Here is a 19,385-nt window from a genome sequence, read left to right as displayed (position 1 = left end):
TTGCTGATGCCTGCCTCGGCTACAGTGCGTGCCTACATTCTGCGTTCTTAACAAATGCATATTGCAACGCATAACGTTATCGCGACGTTGATAGCGTAAGCGATTTGCCGTCGTCGAACTTCGATCTACTCTAGCATCAATTTTGCGTCCTCGCGTACTCATTAACGTACACGATATTCGATCCGACTGTGCAGCGTACCGCTCAAGTGCTCTAGAGCGCGAGCTATAGAACCTTACATAGACAGGTGTACGTCGCGGATTTGTCAATTATGAAAAAGGTCGCCAGGTCGGCGATGGGTAGGAAGCTTCTAGCACGTCCAACCGCGACCAGTCTGATATCATCCCCCGGCTGGCCCGTGGAGTAGCTGACTCGCGCGTAGTTCTCATTCCTCATCAACTCCTCCACTTGGTATCTTGCATCTCGGCTTCGCAATTTTTCCGTTCGCATCTTCATCAGATTCCCCTAAACTTGACGACGAGAGGATCGGACCGCTGGATCGGTACCGATCGTTCTCACGTGGCGAACACTCGGTTCTCCCTTCGCGAAGAAATCGCCGCTTCGAGATGAGCGTCATCTTTCTCGCGAGGCTGATCGCGCAGTCGATGGGCGCTAAGTGGCGGCGATCGAAGAGAGGGATCTTCAAGAAGTGCCGATACCAACGTGGTTTCTACTGAACGGAGAGCCCCGCGTTGCTCGCCTCCTGCGGTCGTTTCGTTTCGCGCCGAGGGCCGAGGGTCCCTCTTTTTCCGCGTTTTGCTCGCTCGTTCGCGCTCTCGCCTCATTGTGCATCGCCGCGGTCACGGCGAGCTGCCACCGCCGCCGCCGCCGCCGCCAGTTGCCGCTTGTTAAAGGCAACCTGGCTCGTTGAACCCGTGTGGTGAGGTGTGGTTATTCTCGCGGCACGAAGAGAGGACCGAAACTGGTTCGTTAGTCACCGCGCCGCGTCTCTTTTCGCCCCGTTTGGCTTTATCCCATCCCGGCGCGGCGGCTTCCCCCTTTTCCTTTTCTCTTCGATTTTTCCCTCGCATGATCTCGTTACCCGTCTTCATCCTCCGCTCCTCTCGCGCACCGCGCCGCATCGCCGAAGTTGGCGAGCGACCAACGACTCGTCTAAACTCGACTCGCAGTAATATTACAGCCGATGCTGTTTCCCATCTGTTTCCATGCATTAATCGCCACCCACTCCTACGGCTATTTCAACGATCGTGTGCCCGATTCGAATGATAAGTCGGATAAAGGCAGATAAAGCTGGCTTATTATCAGGCTGTATATCTAATGGTGCATAAGTCAATAGTCAATCACGTCAATAATCGCAGTTCCTGGGGGAAAATCGACGTGTAGCTACGTATATCGATGATTCACCCCGCCGATGTTCGTATGATATTCGATAACAATTTTTACCGAGAATCACTTCAACGTTCTGCCGACGCCCTGGTCTTTGATAATCACGCAGATTGATTGCGGAGCTCGCGTCGATTGCTGATCGACTGGTAACCGGCGTTGACGCTACCTTTAATGCGAAACGTGCGCGATAGCGCTTTTTCGCGCTTCCCGACAAGGAGAACAGCAGATATTATCCCGGAGATAACATAACAATAACACATTTCGTAACGATGATGGAGTTCGAAACCCGGGCGCTGATCAACCTTTGCCTCTCGTCTCGCCCGATCACCAGGGCAAGGTACGTTGATTTGTGACAACTCCGCTAAGTGTTAAAGTGATGAACTCTTGAGGAAAGCAGATAACCGTCGTCCACATTTAAATCAGAGATCAAAGGCGATACGGAGATTTATAAATTTAAAGTTTAAAAATAGATCACTTGAAACTGATTACGCATGAATATATCGTGAAAGAAATCACTTAAGTTTATCGTAAATATAATTAATATGTTGGGTGTTAGATTGATATCTGAATAACACGAATAAGAAGTGCGATTTTTCAATTGAAGCGGCACTTGACAATAATTTTTTTCTTCTTCTAGGTATTTAATAATATTTTCATATCAATTGAATACATTTCTCAGTTCTGTAAATTGTATGTTGATATTTATCAGAAACGCAATCGTAAACGGAACTAGAAATAATATTTCAAATTAATTTGATAGTTAGATTTGATAATAAAACATTTTAAGAAACTGCAAAGAACTTGTTGCGAAAAATATCTCCAACCAGAGTTCGAATTTGTGCACTGAGAACAAAAAGTTAACTTGACTAAAAATTTTCAATTCGATTAAATTTCTTTATTTTAAATATTTATGTATTTAAGCTAAATATGTAAATGCTTAAAATTCAAGTATCTTATGCATTTAAATACATAAATACTTTAATTAAAGAAATTTAATCAATTAAAACGTTTAGTCAATTGAACAACTTCTTTTTCTCAGTGTGCGGTGATTTACTGCAATAAGTATCTTATATAGTTTCGAAGAACATTTTTTTTAACGACATGTACAATAACAAGTTATTAAATCAACTTGCGATTGTTTTTTATGACTTACAATATCGGCACGCAGTTTATAGAAATGAAAAATATATTTAATAATTGACACGAAAATATTATAATATTATCAAAATCCGCTTCGATCGAAAAACGAAACTTGTTTTTACAATTTAATTAATACTGTGCTACTGTGTAATATAATATTTAGACGTAATGAAACTAACGTATAAATTTTTTATCAGCACACGCGTATAATTTTTTTATTAAGTCGCTCTTCGATATCAGATATTTGATATTATTAATCCTTCTCGGACGAGCCGGTGGTACATTTTTATCTTTTATACTTTAGCGGAATGAAGCTAAAAGTTAATATTTGACCGGTTTTCAGATCCTGCATTAATTAATACATTCAGTCATCGGAAATATTATATCGCGTAAATTGTTTTGATAAAAAAAAGTCATATCAGTTATATTTATTATTTTGTAAAACCAATTCAAACCTCGATAGGACAACTCTTATTAAATTACGACGAATTGTTGCAAAGATCTCTCTAAAAATTTTGATTTGCAGTTATGTAGGTATATTTACGAAATTAGATAACTGAGTAACTGACATCTCTCATCCTAATTGATATACGAGCAACTTTTCAGGGAGAGAAAAGTGATACAAATAGCTCTCCGAGAAAGTTACAATTTTGCACTTTCCATAAGTGCTATCGACGTAGTGCCATTTCTGGGAAATTTATGATCGATTAAGATAAAAAATGGGGACAAGTATAAAATAAAAGGGAATCTTGAAAGACTCTTTATAGATTGCTGTTCAGCCCTTCTTCCTTTCTTCCAGCAATTTCTCTCAATTGCCCGTCTTCCGTTTTGTTCGCAGGTCTGCGGGGTCCATAGGCGCACGCTCGGCACCTAGCACACCCCTGCAAGCTGCCCCCGATGCACCGCAGGCCGGGGGCCAACAATCGATCAGTGGCTCCCAACTCACCGTGGCAGGTGCCAGCTATCCTCCACCTCCGAGGAGCCCCAGTCACGCGGCCTTGAGATGTAACGACAGGTGAGGCCTTGCTCTGTCATAAAGCTTGATGTCGCGGTCCTAACACGGATTTATGACCGTGAACTTGATGACAGCCGAGTTTCTTGCGCGAAATGAAACGCTTGAGTACTTTTCTCGCGTACTGTATCTCGAGATTGGTAAATGCACGTATAATATTACAATTTTTTATAAACGCATGAAAAATTTAAAAATTAGAGGGAACCTTGATGTTGAGATAAATATTTGTTTCAGACGAAAAAAATTGTAGATACGACGTATAAATTATATAACATAGTATGCGGATTTCAATATTTAATTTCTATTTACGAATATCAATATTTAATTAATTTTTTTGGAGAGAGAGAGAGAGAGAGAGAGAGAGAAACAGGTTATAATTACATACAGTATGCAGGATACCACTCCTTTTTCGCTGATTGTGAGTTGAGCGATATTTTGCTCGCGATTCATGAGAACCTGAATAATTTGCATATATTCGCATATGATCAATATTATTAATATTATTTTCAACTTTGATTCCGTAAGTAAGATGGTTTGCGCGTGAAATTGTGTGCGTTATCAGTTCTTGGAAACTTTTAGCGACGGTGATAATGTCACACCTGCACGGGAATTACACAAGGACGGGCGAAGGGAGGGGGGGAATTGTGATAAAAAAAAAATAAGACACGTATGCTTTCGTGATAAGGCGATCTAATTGACTTGGCTGTGTGCTAGAAAACTACATTTCTACCGAGATAGCTGCCACATCATAATTATCGAATGCCGCTATTAGCTACATTTATTTATGGTATTCAAATATTATTATGGCACACGTTGATAAATGTTGGCGTAGTCAGGCGACTCTTTTGTCGGCGTGACTTAAAACAGAAGACTCATTAAAAAAATAATTTTAGAAATACATGCAATTAATCAATGTTTTCTTCTGACTTTCAAGCATGTGTTTACCACCGAGAAAACCTGGAATTTATATTTTATATCTTTGAAAATAGTTTTTTATGAGATTTTATTGGCGCTCGGAAAAATCTTTGGAATTTTACTTTTAAATTGGCGAATTTAAATTTTATCTCCCTTTTTCTGACAATTTCTTTGATCATTTTTTCTTGATAATGCAAAATCGATTAGCAATGAATATGGCATACACATTCACGTACATTCTCGTGCGACTCGTAAATTTTTATAAAAAAGTTTTTAACAATGGAAGACAATACATCGTTCTAAATTGATGTTATGCGTTTAATCATCTTTTGAATTCAGCATATCCCGTACATTGCGTAAATCGTTATATGTCATATTTTATTTATTTATTTCTTTTTAGTCCTTTTTCAAAACTTAAACTTCTCTTTACGTTTATTTATATAAATTTATTTTTAAAGTGCGTTAAAAAATTTTTCAATCTTATCTAGAATTTTAAATTTTCCTGGCAAATCCGGACATTTTTAGAGAGATTCTTTTATATTTGAATAAACATCCTGTTAAACTTCTTTTTCTACACGGAAAGAACTATTTTAATGCATCTAAAAATTAACTAGATACAGAACATGATTTTATGTTGGGTCATCAAAATAATTATGTAAAATGTCCAAGTATAATGTTGCTGCAGTTTTGACATTCTAGCAGCCAAGTTAAATATCCGATACAATTTTAAATACTTCAACATAACTATTTTTTGTATTTCAGTAAATTTTTTTTTTTTTTTTTTCGTGTAAATTTAAATGAACTCGTGCGAGAATTTATTGGATTGAAACAAAAGCTCGTAGCGTTTTTTATATGCGATATTCAAGGATATTTGTTTAAATGGTTTTACATAGATTTATTCAACGACATTTGTGCCGCTGCAAACTTTGTTCTAATATTTTATTACAAAGTATATAGATAAAGAACAATTACACTACAATTACGAGTTCTTTTTATCCCATGTAGAAATAACATCAATTAAAGTAGATCACATATTAATTGACTACAAATTAGCTACACTGTTAAAAAAAAGTACATTCAAATCAATGCAATGTAACAGAAGCAAATTTCAAAAGGTACGTTAAAAACGTTTAATTTCAAAAGTGCACTAAATTTCATGCGCATGAAATTTCACGCGCAATGTACTTTTCAGTTACATTAAATTTAATGTGCTTGTCTAACTCAAAAGTACATTTAATTTCGTGACATTTTTAACAGTGTGCACCTTTAGAAAATAATACGAGTTGAAGCACGTTTCGACTCCTACGCTACTTCGTGTGTTTAATTACATAACGCACTTTGGTTTTCTATGAAACATTTATGAATCGCGCATCAGTGCAGTGCATCGATTTTTGGTAGATGAGATTTCCAAAACTGAACTCGGATCGCACTCAGATATTAAAAACGAGCGATTCGCAAACTGGACGCCGATTTAGGTCGATATTCTCATCGCCATGCTTAACGCTAAATGCCGCGGAGTTAGACGGCACTTGTAGCATTAAATCACGTCGAGAATAGAATTGTGTTTTGAAACAGTTCAATCGTACGGGAATGTTTTGCGGTCATTCTTACAATAGCCGTGCCATGCATGCTCCACGTATGCTCCGTACATAACGTTATTACGGTACAAAGCGTGGCGTCGCGTGTATTATCCGGGTGGAATTGCCTTTTGCGATGAAATCGTCTCGATACGAAGTGTATCTGTAAGTTGTTCAGTCTTAACAATACTTTTGCAACTCTTCCTGACAAACGAAATTAAAAGAAATTTTCTTTGGCGAAAAGTGATGAGGTTCTGTCTCGTAAAATTCTTCAAAGAATGGAAAAGTCTTTCTTCTTTTTCCTTCCCATAGTCAAAATTTTTTTATCCAAACGCAAGATTTTTTTTTTATTTATCTTTTTAATAATGATTTATATTATTTCTTTGAGTGTTTACGAAGTTGTTTTGAAATTTTTATTTAGAGAGAAGATCCGCGTATCCATTTCTTCTAGAGATATCTTTCTTTGGCAAAAAAAGAAAAAAACAGATATTGCGTGATAAATGTGTTTACGATTCTTTTTTCTATCTGAGCTATATTCTCATTAATATTCATCTATTGTATCAGAAAGCCCGTACGTTTCTCACCTATATTTATCTTGGAGAAATAATCGTTTCTACAAAAAAAAAAATGGATTGCCAGAGTTCAATTTTAACAGCTACTCGAGAGAGATTAGAATCATTCTGTATACAATGACATATGGACTATATCGTGCAAAGATAATCCCAAGCAAAAAGCGTACGACGACAAGGAGACGTGCAACGCGTCACGGATCTTATCGAACGGACGCAAATATTAAAATGCCGGAAGAAGAAATCCTGCTTGTTTCTTGCCGCACCTCGTGCGCGAATGTCATCGCGGAATTTATTCAGAATCGCGAGGCTCGTGATTCCATGTGTATCCTGTCGATATTGTATGTGGCTTCTACGAATCTTATCGCGCCCGAATTTCTATCTGCCAATTTTATCTCATCACTCGTTATCGAATAGGCTTATTTCATCCGTCAGTTATCGTCATGTGATTTTTTTTTATACTTCGTTTCGGTTCCGGCGGGCCTCTTAATCGAGCGAGATGGCACAACGGCCGCTCCACACAGTCTCCCACGTGTTATCATCGCCGCCGGCAGCGGATTGTTAAGCCACGGGATCGTACACCAGTTACGCGTTACGCCGCGCTTCGGACGGGTCGTCTTTACGTGCGAAAATCGCGCGATAAGCTCTACGCGGTCGATGAAATAGAACGGCGCGGTCGGTGATTCGTCTTGAGTCATTCGAACGTTTTCAAATTTCTGCAACGCGGGATACTAATGAAAAAAAGAAATAAAAATTTCATTTTGCTGCCACCGATTTTATTTTAACAGAGAAAAGAATATTTAGCTATTTATACATTTTTGTATATCCTCAAATATTTTCCCCGAACTCAAGTACTCGAGTTCAGGAATAATATGTGGATTTAGACATTGCTGAGGTACAAATTTTTGGTTATTGATTTTATTTTTAATATTTTAATTCTCAATTTCGTTCAAATATATTTATTGAGTAAATAATTGGAGGATGAACAGAGTTTTTGAAATTTCAACTCTATTTTTATTTATAAGCTGAGAGAAATTTGTAGATTGTGATGCATTAGCTTGATAAATGCAAAACGTTCAATATTTTCTTGCATTTTTTTTCCAACACTTGGAAGAAATAATAATTTGCATAGAAAATAATCTTCGTTTGTTCAGTGAAAAATTACTTTTTTTGTGGAGCAAAATTATATAAAATGTCGCGTAAAACTATTTTATTTATCCCGTGGGAATTTTCAGGTGAAGGCTTTCGTATTTTTTTACGATACGTGAATTTTATCACCGTTCAGCATGAAACTATGACAGTGATACCAGCTGCAGATCATATTGATAAGAGTGCACAGATGAGGTTATTTCAAGTTTTAAAACGTGAAAAACGAAAAGCTACAAAAAATTCAACCATGACGACGCGTGTGGAGATGGTGGGCAACGATTTGTGGAGTATCGCCATTACAAAAAAAAGCAAGAAGGAAGAAACCCCCGTACGGCGTAACTCCAACAAGTTAGCAGTGTTTATTTTTTCGTTTGCTTATTGTTTGTATCAGCGTACGACTTCAATAAAACTCACGGAGTGACGTAGAAGTAATAAAATTCTGTTTCTTAAGCTTGACCGGCTGAGGATAAGATAAATAAACGATAAGAATTACTCAAGCAATCTTGCGATTTTCTCGAGCGGAAATTAGAAATTTTCTTTCTTCTTAATTGATAATTCAGAGTTCCATATTTAGCATTTCTCCACGGTTCTTGAGCGTCAAATTAAACTGAAGATAAAGTTAATTGCAAATTAATCTAAAAGAGCGAGGTGTCTTGAACCTTCAGAGTTTGTCGCAATTAATTATTGCATTTAATTATCGTCTGAGAAAGAATTTTTAATCACACGTTCTGCGTGTCACACGAACATAGTGATGGTATATAAAAACAAATATTTTGTAATACGTGTTAAAATGATGCAAACGCTATCGTCGGTTCGGTAATATTGCTTCTGATAATTTATTAAAAGATAACTCTTGCAACATACCATCCAACGTTATCCTGTCCTGTCTCCTAGGAGATCAGCGACCTTTCGTCAAATGTTCGATATCTTTTTCCGGAGAGACGCATCCGGATGTTGTAGGGAAAATTCCCAAGTTATCGCGATACGCATATTAAATTTAGGATTCGTAAGCAAGACTTTATTTCTCTTCTTACCTGATAATATATCTTTAGGCAAGTAAGGTATTCCTAATGCAACAATGTAAAACGATATATCGAACGAGCGTCGATAGAAAGGGATACGTTTTAACGGATCTTTTGTCACTGAAATTTCACGCACGATCAAGTTGATCTAATTTTGCTGAGGATGTATGTCAGAGAAACGTATTTGCATTACGATTCTGTGGCACGATAATTATTATGTTAATAATTATATATATTATTACAAAAATTATATTTATAACTGTAATTAGCGTACAAATGATTAAAAAATTTTTAATTTAAATTTTGTTTGTACGATTTACATTTTGTTTTAATAATTATATTATTTTTTTTACATCTACCAAATATGCTCTTAAATTTTTATTTCAACGATTGTTATTTTATATAATGCCTAATCTTTTCAAATGTCTTCAATTTTGATCACTGTACTGAGAGAAAAATGTTTGGTGACGGTAATTGCCTAGTAAAACAATTATGGCTAACAACTCCTATTTTTATAATTATTACTGCTACAATGTCACTAACATTAATCTTGCGTTTATAGTTTTATCAATTAAAAATTTTATTGTAAATTATGATAAATTCAAATATCAATATAAAATAAATGTTTTTATATAGCAAATGTAATTAGAGTAAATTATAATAACATAATTATTTTTTAATGATCATTTATTGCAGCCATTCTTTTTTCTCTCATCATAGACGACACATTTTTCTTGAAGACATGCAACACATTCCCGCAGAATATTCAATATCTATGAATAAAAGCCCTCTTACATTTCTATTTTTTCCTTTTCAGTCACCTTTCGAAGCCACTGAGTAGGAGTACACCATCGATGGCAGCTGGCGGCGCGCAAACTCCAGCAAAGGTTAGCAGATCCTCGTCGAGGTCGTCGCCGACGTCTACCAGCAGCGCGAGACAGAAGAAGTTCCACAGGCACTTCAGTCAGGTAGAGTTACATTTAAATGGTACATTCATTTTCTCAGAGCCCACGATAATAAAATCACTTACGAGGAAGAGCTAAGAGGGAAGAGAGCCGAGAGATGTTGTATTGCCAATGCAGTAACTTGCTCAAACCGAATCCATTATCGCATTGCGATAGTTACTTCATCTTTATTAGGCAGACAATGTTTTAACTTCTCCGGACGTAGGATATAAACACGTACGTCAATGCACGCCTCGTCTACGCGCAGTGTAAAAATACGTCCCCTCACTTCTGTCGGTGAACTTCAGAGGGGCAAGAGACTCAGGTGTTTAATGGAATGCATTAATTATTAAAATACATCAGGATTTATGGAGCTTCATGTTTATCCCGATTGAGACTCGACTTACATAGGGTAGAGTTGCGTGGCATACAAGTGAGAATTATTAATGAGTGCAGGCGTGACGCAATAGATAAACCCCTCTCGATGTTTGACGGATATTTGATAAACATGGTGTCGCGTATCAACTTGAAACAGAGTCCATCTTCTCAGCGAAAATGTCACACGCTCGACTGTCGGCCGTTGAGCGAGGAATATACAGTAACTTGAAACGAGCTGTCCCGAGCGTGGTAAATAAAGCCTGTTTCTAGAAAGAGATGCTGGGACACTTTGTTAATGTATCTCGCTTTCTTCTAGTACATTAACCTTTAACGGTCACGCTGCAGTAAAGTATTAAAATGACTGAACGTTTGTCGCACCCACTTTCCAAATTCTTTCTGGAGTAGAATTTCACTATTTTAGAGTGAGTTTTCGCTTTTCAGAGTGAAATTCCACTCCAATGAATTTAGAGAGCGAACTATTGATTGTTTTGCCGAAGTAAAAACAATTGCTGAACATTCTTCAAATAGTGTAAAATGTGAATCACCTTCATGTTGTATTAAATTTTAATTCGAACTTAGTAAAAAGGATTGCTAAAATAACGCAGGGAAAATTTAACCGAAACTTTCGTTGAGACCCTCACACGAACCCCCAGTGATCGTTAAGGGTTAATTTTAATCACTATTTCACATTGCGTCTTTTCTGCAACAGTTCATCGCATTAGCAATCTTATATCAATTAGTACTATGTAAAGATTGGTGAGATCGCACGAGTGAGTCTTCTTGAAGAAAGACTTTATTCTTGAAGAAAGACCACGGTGCGTCTCGCCGCCTCAGTAAAAGGGCAGTACCAACCTAATGCGTAGTCTTCGAAATTTCGCAATCAGGTGGCAGAGGACGAGCGCGTGCTGAATTACTACAGCTGCGCGCTGGTGGGTGACATCCTGCTGCAGGGTCACTTGTACATCACGCCCAATTACTTCGCTTTCTATAGCAACGTCTTCGGCTACGTGACGAAGCTGCTGATACCGACGGTGTCGGTGCTGAAGATCAGCAAGGAGAAGACGGCGAAAATCATACCGAACGCGGTGGCGGTCGCCACTGAAGAGGAACGCCACGTCTTCTGCTCGCTGCTCTCGCGCGACTCAACCTACAAGCTGATGAAGCAGGTCTGGGACGCGGCGATGGAGCCGCAAGCGACGGTGGACGCGTTACCGGTGCTCGACAATGATGACACCAAACTCCTCGTGCCGGACACGTTGCTGGTCGACGATTCCGAGGTGAACGTCGAGGAGGACGAGTCGAGCATGTCCGAGAGCGGTATCAACCTCATAGCCACCAGATCGCCGACCGCCTGCACCGAGATCGACGGCGTTCCCATGGCCATCACCAGGCCGAATTTACCACCCGCCAGGTGAGTCTCCCACACGTAGAAAAATATTCTCGTGCTAAAAAAAAGCGATTGTTCAATTTTTAGCTTTTTCTTTTTAAAGCGGTGTTCTAGTTTGAAGAACCACTTTAAAAGCTATTTTTACGAATCTTTTCCTCTGAACCGAAAACATCTAGGGTATTGGTACTTTAGATACGTGTTTATTACTTCTGCAATTTTATAAAAATTTAATTTTTAGTCTATACTAATATAAAATAGAAATATTATTTATAAATACGGCGTAATTTAAAAAAATTCTGTTTAAACTATCCTAGGGATTGCATTCTTTACGCTGACCTTAAATCAATGATCATAGGTTTAATCTTTACAAAAGTGGTTACCGTTGGAACTCAAATAAATCATTTATCGCAATGTTGAGCAAAATGGCGATTCACTAAAAATAAAGAATAAAATTTTGCAAAACTTAAATTTTTGCAAGCTATAAAAAAGCTTCAAGACTTTAAACAAATTCTAGTTATATAGTTATAATGTTAAGGAAAACAATTATTTATTTTTGTATTCATCCTTATTAAAAAATATACAACTAGGCATTGGCGGTCCGAAATGACACTCAAATTGAATGCTAACTCTCAAATAAACTTGAGGGTTAACACTCAATTTGAGTGTCATTTCGGACTATCAAAAATACACCTTATTTGGGTGTATTTTTTTTATAAGGCAGCTTATAAATATAAATAGAAAAAAGATGTTTGACTTAATTAATTTCTGCATAGTAATTTTAAACAAATTGATTAAAAGTTTATTAAAAATGAGATTAAATCATATAATAATGAAAAATAATGAAACACATAAAGTAAAATTTTATTTGCTTTCATGAAATCGCAATGACGAAAATATCTAGATAATTTTATCAAGTTTGTTCTCTCATTTCATAGCTTTGCAAAATATGATACGATAAAGTTGCTTTCGCAATTGCTTTCACTAATTCCGCTTATTTTTACATCTCTTTTTTTCAGATTGGAGACAGCAGTATTAACAAAGGCACTTACACCGAGCAAATCCGACAGGCTGGGATCTCTTTTTACCAACGGTTTGAAGCCTGGAATGGTGATAGCGATACTGGTAGCTCTCTTGGCAGTTCTTTACGTATCGGCGGCTCTAATGATGATGCGCATTGACAGGCTGCACACCGCTTATTTAAACCACCCCCTTGTCTCACCGGAACGCTTCACGCAGGATCGTCTGTTGCACTATCTTAACACAAATCTGGATCAAATAGTAAAGGTAAATTGCCCCGCTTGTGATCGTAATTTGACGCACGTCGTACTACGCGTATAAATAATGAAGTGCAAATTCGATATTGTTCCATTGATGAAGTTTGTTTAATTTCAATAAATAATTTTTTTTTAATTCAATATATATGATCTCTATAGCTTTACTAAAATTAAATTGCATTGAATAAAAAAGACTATCTTTCAAAATATAATTACATGCGAAACAAATTCGACGTATAATGATATTCCGTCTTAATAAATAAAGAGTGTTTTTATAACTTATTCATAATTTAAACGGATTAATTAAATTGAAATAAGATTTTATTATTTTAAAAAATAATGTAAGCTAGAAACAGTTCGTATATTTCTTGTTTACGTTTCTTACATCACTTTTTTTAAAAAATTGCATTAAGATAGATAAATTTATGAGTTTTGAGATTACATGCCAGGTGTCAGGTAATTTTATCGCAATACTTGAAAATTATAGATAATCGAAGAGGACTAGGTGTGGTCGACAACGGCGTCTAATCGAACAGTCTATAAGAGTGAACATGATTATGTCATGTTCACTTAATAAGAGATAACATGTTCGTAGGTGCGGCAGAGTCTGCAGACGCTATCGCAACAGTTCGTGACGATGAGCCAGGGGGATAGCCAGACCGGGCCGGCTGGCAGCGTGGTAGAACCGGAAGACGCGCCGAGTTAGCCCTCGACAATGGGACTCGGTTCAATTCAGCCAAAAAACAGCACGAAGCTCCGTCGCGCCACCGGCGCACGTAGCATTGTCTCGTGAACGACGACGTTATCATCGTCGCCGTCGTCGCCGTCGTCGTCGTCGTCGTTGTCGTCGTCGTCATCATTGTCTTCGTCGTCGCCGCGCGCTACTCGTCGGCGACTGGGAGGGTCGATTCCAACGCGTAGTCATCCGCGCGATCGACTTTCCGAATAGGAGTTATTGTCGTTTTAGTACCTAGACTTTCGCGGGAGTATAGAGAGGCAGCCGTCTCGTAAAACCCTCGGGTGCGTATCCCGAGCGCGAATATCTTTCTCGAGCGAACTCTTCGAGCGCCCGCACGTACTGAAACCGAGGCGCTTGCAGATTACAGGCTCCGTTTTGACAGAAACATATGCGTAAAAATACCTCAGACATTATAAACATATATATATACACACAAGTACACAAGCACACGGAAAGCAATGGTATGAATGCAAGTGCGCGGCGGGCAAAGGGGTTTCCGCTCTTTCCTTTTTTTTTCTTCTTTTTGAACTAGTCACGCGTGTACCTAAGTCCCGGGGTACCGACAAAAGAAACAGAATGAACAAAAATACGGTATATGTATATATACATATAGTATATATGTATACAGTTATATACAATAAAATATCTATACATACAGATATAGATTAACAACGCATATTTCGCGATTACTTGTTCGTTAATTATGTATTTCGAGCTAGTCGGGCACTACTCTATCACCGCTGCTATATATATAAATATATGAAATATATTAAAAAGATCAACACTATATTATATAGCATCACAATTGGGTAATCTTATCTCGATGTAGCGCGCAATACACATGCGCCGGGCGATGATACTTCATCGTGACGATGAAGTATCTTATCCGAGATATAATAGAGGAGTTCGCTTTCCTTATCCGCCATTAGCTCTTTCAGTACCTGCCTTAAACCTGCATTTAATAATGATATAAAAATTTAATAAAAGTATGCCACGACTTATTCCTTGCCCCCCTCCCCCGGCCACGTTCTCGTCGTCTCACGAATCTCGATGAGACTGTAGGGTTTAATTTTTTCCGCTATCATTGAACAAAATTTCGCTATTGGTGGAGACAATTCGTGACGTTATACGTTAAGCAGCAAAACTACGAATATGTAATTAAATATTAATTGAAGAAAAGGGTGATACGACTTCTCTAAAGTTTGAAGAACGATGGCCGGATTTAAAAAAAAAAAAAAATGTACATGTGGATTCTCCTCTGTTATTGCAAAATAGATTCTTCAATTAGCAAAGTTTTCGGTTTCTTAAAAACTTTTCTAATTGAAGAAAAATGTGACCTTCGTAGTTATTTGTTGATAATTTTAATGTGACATCATTTAAGTGATTCTCGATGTCTTTACAGACCGTAGCGTATAAATTAAACTATAATGCATTACTGATAGAAAAAGGGTTTTTGACAAATTTAAACGAGAGTTAAACAGGACGAAGAACTCTTGCCTAAATAAATAGCGTTTGCATATTTGTATCCCGCGACGAGCGTAAGGGAATATTTACTTAATGACAGTTAATGTTAAGCGAACACACACTGATGAACGCCGGCTGTAAAATTGCATTGAATTAACCAGTGGAAGGTGCTAACGTCCCTTTATTTAGTTCGGTACTGAAAGGGTTAAATTGCGCAGCTCGGATGGAACCGGAGATACGAGAGAAAGAGATAGGGAGTGAGAGAAAGAGAATTCGCATTCTCTTGCGCGTGACTGTTCCTACTACATGCTCTCGATTGTTTCTGGAAGTAACGACGATGTATGTCTTCTGGATTCGATCACGCGAGTCGTCTGTGTCGAAAGTGATTCTATTTTGAAGTTTTAAGAATCATCTAACGATATTGATTTGGTGCGTTTTACTTAATTCATTTACGTATTATTAACTAATAGTTGTTACTTTAATTGATATTGATAAAATATATTTGACTGAATTAATTTTAACTTTATTTATTTGTTTTAGTGATTTTATTGTTAATACTCGTATATAACGCCTTAGATCTGAAAAACATACAATGAAAACTATATCATTAGATATTTTTAAATTAATTTTGTAATTATTTATTCGAAATCTTCTTTTTTGGAGAAAATCATATTTTAAAAATTATTTTAAGTCGAGGCGAATTTTTATTTTGTAAAATATATTAATAAGAAAATTATGTTTATTAAAGTTCTTCGGCATGTATCAATTTGATTAAATTCTGAGTAGAGGTGCAGGTATAAATAAATTCAATTTTTGCACTTTTCAGAGCTCACCTCTCGCTACACTTTCGAGATAAACGGCTCGCGCGCTGAAAGTGCTCGCGAAATATTTCATTTACTCGAACAATTTCCGAAATCGTTGCACTTTCCGAATGGGACGAGGAATGTTCAAAGAAAAAAAAGAAGCGTTATTATATTTGCGGTTATAATATGGGAGATGAGAGGGTGAAGGTTGACTGTGATAATAGGATCGTGAATGCGCGCTCGCGGAGGTACGACCGCGCTTATCTCTTCATTGCATAAATCTTTGTTTCCGCGAAACAAGAGAGGACCGTTATCTTTAAGGAAAAAAAGAGTAAATATACAGGAAATGCGATTTGTAATATACGCGACGCAGTCAGTTTTTGTTTTTCTTTCTTTTTAAGAAGAGGGAAAGCAATTGATAAGCGCGATCGTTCTTCGAGTTCAATATTGGAATCTAAGAGAAGTGCTGTTATATTAATTAGCTATATTTATAAGAATGTAAAGAGAGAGAAAAAGAGGAAAATCCCTTAAATGTTGTTTTCTACGTTGGCACATTATTTAATAATTAATTATATTGATGGGATATACAGACGGTATTACTTTAAGTTTTTTTTTTTTTTTTATTGAACCATTACTGTTACATTTCTATTATCGATTGACAACGTTATTATACTCGCGCAAGAAACGAGGCGAGTTAACACACGACAACACAAGCGAACACGACCGAGTTGAAAACTTGTTTATTCCCTTCTGATTTCCTCTCGAAAAAAAAATCATGACAACGTGGGACGGAACGAGAAGTATTCGCGTGTCCGAACAAGAAATGGCCCCGATTTAGCGCGCGACGAATAATTTCGAGTCGACGCGAGAAATGTACGCGAAATAGTTTGGGCGTAAATAAAAACGTATCGACCGGCCACGTGTCGTTATTTAACGACTCATTAAAAGGCGGAAGCGTTTCCGACACAGAGAACGCGAGCACACGCACGAGAAGCAGACTTGTAAATTGTTTTGCCAGAAAAAAACCTTCAAACTGGGATTTTGCAAGCCCTATCTGTTGTACATTGTCACACGTGACGAACCCTTGGATTTTACAAACACGATCTTTCGATCCACGTAGCATACGCGGAGAGATCAATTTTAAGACTCGTTTTGCCATCCGAGATAAGGATAATAAAATAGAATTGATTAGCCGTTTCCAATGTCTCGGTAAGAATTGAACTGTCTGTGCAAAAAGAAGAAGGATTAAAACGAATCAGCAGCAATATTTGCAATCTACAAATTTAAATTTTATTTCTTCTACATTAGAAATTTAATTTTAAAAATTATATCTCTGTTGGCTGTTTATAATTTAGCTAATTATCGCTGAAATGAGATTGGTTTCTTTTAAACATAGATAATTCAATAATATAAAAATATATTTAAAAACATTTTTTTTTAATTTAACATTACTAAATAGAAATAGAAAAAATGAATATTGAATTAAAGATTGTTAATCATGTTTTGAAAAGTTTAATAGACAAATAGCGTAATGTTTGAACGTTTAAACATGTAACAAAATAAGAGGAAAATAAGATTTTTATTATTCTTATCGTATTTTTTATCGATTTCTTTTGGTCATAAATTAAATCTGAGCAATTTCATGTAGGAAATCAATATTAATCGGTTATGAGAGAAATTAGGAAAGATAATTTGCGAGACATTTTGCGTGGATCGTAGCCAATAAACGCGACAGCCAAGTCCTGTGCCAAATTTGGTAAAAATTGAGCGAAATATTCTTAACGAATACACGCTTGTTCCTGTCGAATGTCGTGCGCTCGTACAGCTTTTCCGTCACATTAGGGAGTCGATGTTAAAAAACTTGTTACCTAGAGGAAAGTTATGCCGAATTATATAGAAAATCGTTTCATACAACGAAGCGACATTACAAAGTTATCGGTCATCGATTAGTGATCATTCATAGAAAATTGAAGTTTCAACGAAACAATTATCTATTATATAATTATATATTAATAATTAATATAATAATTATATCAATTATTTATATTAATAATTATTTCTAATTATAGTTATAATTAATAATAATAATTGTTTCCCGATAATTTTTAATTGACAAGATTAATGTATTAATATTAGCAGACATAGATTTCCTAAATAAAAAAAAAAATCAATAAAAATTCCTTCTTATAGGAAATTTATTCTGTTAAATAGTGAATCGGATTTAATTTGAAAAGATGGACATATTATTTTCCAGATTTCCTTCAATTTATTTCTTAGATCCTTTATATTATATGTATAAAATACAAATATTATACATATATATAATATTATGTAACTAAAAATATTTATTATATATTAAATATACATATTAAATATTTTTTTATTCGGGACTTCGTCAGTTTTTTTGTGAGTGATCGCAGATCAATGATCACCGTATGAATCGGCGGCAAGAAGGGCATTTTTCCCGCGTAAAGGACGCAACCCCTAGAGACCGCGGTGAAGCGTGAGAGAAATGATTGAGACAACAAAAATGCGAAGCACACAAGACGATGAATCCCCGATCCGGAAATTATCCGAAACGGATGTTGCGTTAGTTAATTGTATTACGTAGTCGATAGTACCTATTCCTCGTTCTTGTTTACATATGACTGCTACTTGCCTTACCGTAATGTTTTTAGACATTTTAGATGGGTGCTCAATACACACGGTCCGTTTATTTAAGGATATATACGAGTGTGTATGTGCTGCAAGATTGATGTCGGACGTGTATGTATGTACACTTTGCGTATCGCCGAGCATGATTAAAGGTCTCGACATACACTTGACTGGACAGTTGAGATAAGAGTTTTCCAATTCTAAGCAGCTATACTATGAGGACAGCTAAAGTAAAGATCCATACGTGTAATATAATATAATATAATTTGCATCCTCAAAATTTATAATTTATAATTTCCTATAAACTTATCAAGTTTTCTCAAGCATACTTGCTTTTTTATCATTTTTATAAAACTGATATTAAAATAAATATTAAATTTGTTTTAATAAAATTTAAAACGGATATTAAAAACAATTTTTTACTTTGGTGTATAAGTTTCCAATGTATTTATCTTTTACGTTGATATACATTTTATTCTGAAACAGAAAGAGTATAGAAATAAAATAAAAAGTTTTTAAACATTTTTTTAATTTCTTTGCAAAATTTAATTGCAAAAGATATCTACTGGGCGAGAGGTCTTTGAACGCGATACGCAAAGTGCACGATAATTGGAGGGAATATTTGTTAACGATGAAATTGTGCGATTGCAGAAAGGGGAAGAGATTCGTGCCCGCAATTATCGGATCTCGCAATTATTGCGCGCACGCGAGAAGTCGCGTGGCGAGAGGGAATCCAAAAACAACTACAGACCAATAATTTACTACGTAATTTGTGTAGCTCGATACACAGGACGCAAATAAATTTGTGAAAACAATTCAGCCGGCGTACGAGCAGCTCACTTCACCCCCGCCGGTTCCACCCTGTTTCCTTCTACACTGATATTTTCCATCGCCAGCGGTTAATCTGCAAACTAACCGCAACGTCCACCACCCACGAGAGCCTGCGGTTTATCAAGTTAATTACATTTACAGTATAAGCCGATAAGATACATTTGTCTAATTAGGGACTTTA

At 36.6% G+C, this 19,385-nt stretch overlaps 1 protein-coding gene across 7 annotated transcripts in view; it reads left to right on the top strand.

Moving 5' to 3' along the window:
• The window catches only part of LOC105207629, a 79,444-nt gene extending 60,256 nt beyond the window's left edge, over nucleotides 1–19,188 (top strand). For 5 of the 7 annotated variants that reach the window (XM_039457268.1, XM_011177187.3, XM_026132354.2 and 2 more), the window contains 5 exons: nucleotides 3,324–3,500; nucleotides 9,547–9,697; nucleotides 10,915–11,462; nucleotides 12,455–12,722; nucleotides 13,308–19,188. In XM_039457268.1, the coding sequence (XP_039313202.1) occupies nucleotides 3,324–3,500; nucleotides 9,547–9,697; nucleotides 10,915–11,462; nucleotides 12,455–12,722; nucleotides 13,308–13,418 (1,255 nt within the window). In that variant the 3' untranslated portion in view covers nucleotides 13,419–19,188. Of the gene's footprint in view, nucleotides 1–3,323; nucleotides 3,501–9,546; nucleotides 9,698–10,914; nucleotides 11,463–12,454; nucleotides 12,723–13,199 lie in introns of all 7 variants that reach the window. The other 2 variants (XM_011177188.3, XM_039457269.1) reach the window with 2 other exon arrangements.
• Nucleotides 19,189–19,385: the final 197 nt, after the last annotated feature.

The sequence above is a fragment of the Solenopsis invicta genome, chromosome 14 (genome assembly GCF_016802725.1).
Source record: "Solenopsis invicta isolate M01_SB chromosome 14, UNIL_Sinv_3.0, whole genome shotgun sequence".
NCBI lineage: Eukaryota > Metazoa > Arthropoda > Insecta > Hymenoptera > Formicidae > Solenopsis > Solenopsis invicta.
The sequence above is the reverse complement of the archived record's forward strand: the minus strand, read 5'-3'. Positions and strand labels throughout refer to the sequence as shown.